Source organism: Vicia villosa, linkage group LG5 (assembly GCF_029867415.1).
Source record: "Vicia villosa cultivar HV-30 ecotype Madison, WI linkage group LG5, Vvil1.0, whole genome shotgun sequence".
Taxonomy (NCBI): Eukaryota; Viridiplantae; Streptophyta; class Magnoliopsida; order Fabales; family Fabaceae; genus Vicia; species Vicia villosa.
Window position 1 is genome coordinate 125,256,411 of NC_081184.1, and position 3,621 is coordinate 125,260,031.

Below are 3,621 nucleotides of genomic sequence, written 5' to 3' on the forward strand. Positions count from 1 at the left end.
TGATATTCTCGATCCAGCTATTGAATTAGACCGATTACCTAACCGGTTCACGGTTCGACCGGTCCAACCGGCCGGTCTGGTCCGGTTTTTAAAACACTACTAATGATAATATATCATTGATATTATTCTTGTTTTTCTTTATTTTCACATTTTCTTAAGCATAAGCATGGAAAATATGATAGGAAAATCAATAATTAGGCTTATCGTATCTTATTGAAACAATAAACACTAGTTGATTATTTAGCCACCAATTGGCAAATGACATGAATGCAAATAGCCATTTAAATCGGACCAATGATTTTTACAAATTATAATAGCTTTACTTTGCAACATCACTTCAATTTCAATGCTTTTAAAAAAGGAAACTTCATCCCCACTTGATTTACAATGAAGCAACAAATCTTTCCTAACTTAAAAAAGACAATATTTGCTAGTACAATTAAAGGCAAATTTCTGCCTAAACAATGAACATTTACAATTTTAGAAATTGAACCATATCAAACCCTTTTTATTATCCAATTACAATAATTCCTAGAAATTGAAAACAATGAATTTTCCTCTAAAAGTTGAACCTTATACACAATTCAAATTGTCTGTCAATGAGAAAGTGCTGCATTGAGAAGCTCATTCCATGTATCAGGAAGTCCTGGAAGACACCAGTGACTACAATCTGTTGCCATAACACCACTATAACCTTCTGGATGCGCATCTTTTCTGTACTGTGATAATATTGTCACATCTAAGAAATAAACTGGTTTGCTCATCCTTCTCAACACCTTGTTCACTACCATCCAAGCCATTGGTGTCCCTCCCGGATACTTCAATCCGAAATACGGTTCTTTCTCACTCATGCACGACTTCGTCGGTTCATTCCAATCTTTCCCCCTAATAACATAAAAAAGTTTACCAAACGATTATAATTGATTGATAGTGTAAAAAGTAATTATGCTGAGAGAGAGTCTATATAACGATTATAATTAATTGACAGTATAAAAAATATTTACTCAGAGAATCTATACGAATAACTTACTGGTAATGGACCGGAGAAATTCCTAAGAAAAAGACTTTGGTTTTGGATGGATTAACATTTTCTTCAACCCATCTTGCCCAAGTTGTTAATCCTTTGTAGAATGCAACAAAACGGTTCATGTCTTTAAACAATTTATTATTCTCTTGAATATAATCCCACCTATCATCAATTTTTCATGTCACAAAAAATGTTAGCACGTTGATTAAATAATCATTGCAATAAAGATGATGCGAATGTGAAAGAATGATGATCCTACGGTTGTGCATTTCCGGTGTGAGTCCACCAATGCCATGTGTTGAAGATCAACACATCCATTCCTCTCCAAGCTTCACCATTCTTGATTGAGTCTAGCTTCAAAACTCTTCCGGCTTTATCATGATCAAGGTCTACCAAATACGCGGTGCGAAATAGAAATAACTTAAGACCATATTCCTGAAAAAAGGGCTAAAAATCTTAAAATTGGAATTATCAATAATTATAGCAGAGTCTCAGACGTACAACCCAATAATATCGGTTTGACTTTTGTCAATTAAGATAGGATTTGCGAACAATTATATGAGACATCATGTAAGTAGCATTATGGAGACTTATATTATAAACAAACATAATGAAAAATAAATAAATTTTCTGGTAGGTGACATAAAAAATAATGAAAAAATGACTTTTCCTTTTCACCATAAATAAATAATGAAGTTGTGACAACTAAAACTCCACGTCTATTCTAACAGAAAATGTCCCCAACACAATCACATTCACCCTTTATTACTCAAAACATCACATTCAAAACTAGATCAGATTCAAGTGTATCAAAATTTCACTTTAATTTTGGAAATTGCTCAAAAGTTCGAAAAAGCACTTAATTAGCCTAACATCATTAAAAAAAAACCAACTTTTTGCTACACTAATGGTTTCAAAACACAATGAAAGAAAAGAACAAACAAACCTCAAATGTGACAGAAGAAATAGCATCTCTCTGATAAAATGTAGCCTTAGAATTTGGCACAGAAGCATGAATCATACAAGCCAATGAGTTGAACTGATTCAAGCTCAAAGAATCACCAACAAACATAATCTTTTTCCCTTTATGTCCCTTAACAAAGTTCAAACCATTGAATCTGCAAACCAGTTTTCCAACAACCCTTTTAGCTAAAACCAAAAACAAAACAAAAAACAAACCAAAATGTTGATAAAAATTGTACCTTTGCAAGTTACATGAAAATGGCTTCCACCTATATTTCTGATAAAGTTTGTCTTTTCTACCATGTTTCTGACAATTGAACTGTGGATCTATGAAAGGACATGTTGAAGGATCATAGAGAGGATATGAAGCGTCGTAAACCCATTTTCCATTGAAAATGTTACATGTTCCTAAGGTGTTACTGGTCTCAAAACTTGTCTCATTGCTAAAAGTGTCAAAAATCTCTGCTTTTGTTTGAAACAGAGTCAGAAACAGAGCAAGAAACAGAGTATGAAACAGAGCATTTACAGAAACTGAACCCATTTCCTCAGTTTTTGGGAATGAAATAAAGGACTAAGAGTGAAGATAAACTTTCACCTAATCATGTTCTTATATAATAATGTGTATGCAAAAAGAACTAGAGATAGAGAGAGAGAGAGAGAGAGAGAGAGTGAAAACAGAACACTTTTGGTTTCTTGTGTTTTTATTTTATTTTAAGATAATTTAATTTTAAATGTAACCTTTTTACCTTAGCTTCTTGTGGGGTAGGATGTTACCTTTGCTTTGAAACTTCTTGGAATCATGTTTCATGTGATTCAAAAATAGTACTAACACTTTAGCTCTATTACATGAAAAACAAAATTGAAAATGTCTTGTCATGGAATTGAAATTTTTTCTTACATAAGGTTAAAATAATGATTGGATATTTTTTTGGTTATAGACATGGGTTTGTGTGATTTCTGTGCAAGAATAAAGCAGAAGCTGTGGTAACACTTTAGTAGAATTTTTTGTTCAGAAAATAATGGTACTTGCTAGTTGCAACTTCTATTTGGAAAATGTTGTTTTCATTAGGTGACAAATTTGAACAAAAACAGATCATTTTGATGTTTGTTTTTTAGGTATTGATTTCTAGGAAACATGTCATATGTTTGTGTTTTAGGTCTTGTAAGTTGTAATTACAGGTGGGTTAAGATTTTAGTTAAGTTGGTTCTCTTTATTGAAAGTTGTTATTAGTATTAAAAAATGGGGAAACATGAATCCCCCACATATGCATGGAGCTCCTAACCAAATTTGTTACTAATTATGTTGTTTTTATTGATAGGGATGCTTGGAACATTCAGATAGTTAAAAGTATATCTTGAATCACATGTTTGTGCTCATAATAAAATAAATTTTGATGATTTTTGTTGTTGAGGTTTATGTGGGTTTCTTTCATTTTGTTATGTGGTTTATGCTTTAGTTGTGTGTGTAAATTGTTGGGAAAAGTGGGTGGATGAAGCAAAATTATGTGAACTGAAAACAAGTGAGGACCATAGAGTATACAAAAATTCAGCAACCATTAGGCAGATCAAATTGTGAGTCCTATAATTTTTATAATTATTCCTATAATTAAGTTTTCATAACTCCAATATAA

At 32.1% G+C, this 3,621-nt stretch overlaps 1 protein-coding gene across 1 annotated transcript; it reads right to left on the minus strand.

The window, feature by feature from the left end:
• Positions 1-318: 318 nt before the first annotated feature.
• Positions 319-2,628, minus strand: LOC131607247 (protein trichome birefringence-like 39). Its single transcript, XM_058879265.1, has 5 exons — positions 2,230-2,628; positions 1,974-2,145; positions 1,287-1,462; positions 1,031-1,189; positions 319-885 (listed from the first exon to the last, which is right to left on the minus strand). The coding sequence occupies exons 1-5, from the start codon at positions 2,529-2,531 to the stop codon at positions 597-599; spliced, it is 1,098 nt and encodes a 365-aa protein (XP_058735248.1). The 5' UTR covers positions 2,532-2,628; the 3' UTR covers positions 319-596.
• Between the last annotated feature and the right edge of the window lie 993 nt (positions 2,629-3,621).

Coding starts and splice junctions, on each gene's coding strand:
- LOC131607247 (XM_058879265.1), bottom strand. CDS start 2,531: ATGGGTTCAGTTTCTGTAAATGCTCTGTTTCATACTCTGTTTCTTGCT. Junction 2,146..2,229: donor TTTTCATGTAACTTGCAAAG/GTACAATTTTTA, acceptor ACTGGTTTGCAG/ATTCAATGGTTTGAACTTTG. Junction 1,463..1,973: donor TTTCTTCTGTCACATTTGAG/GTTTGTTTGTTC, acceptor CCCTTTTTTCAG/GAATATGGTCTTAAGTTATT.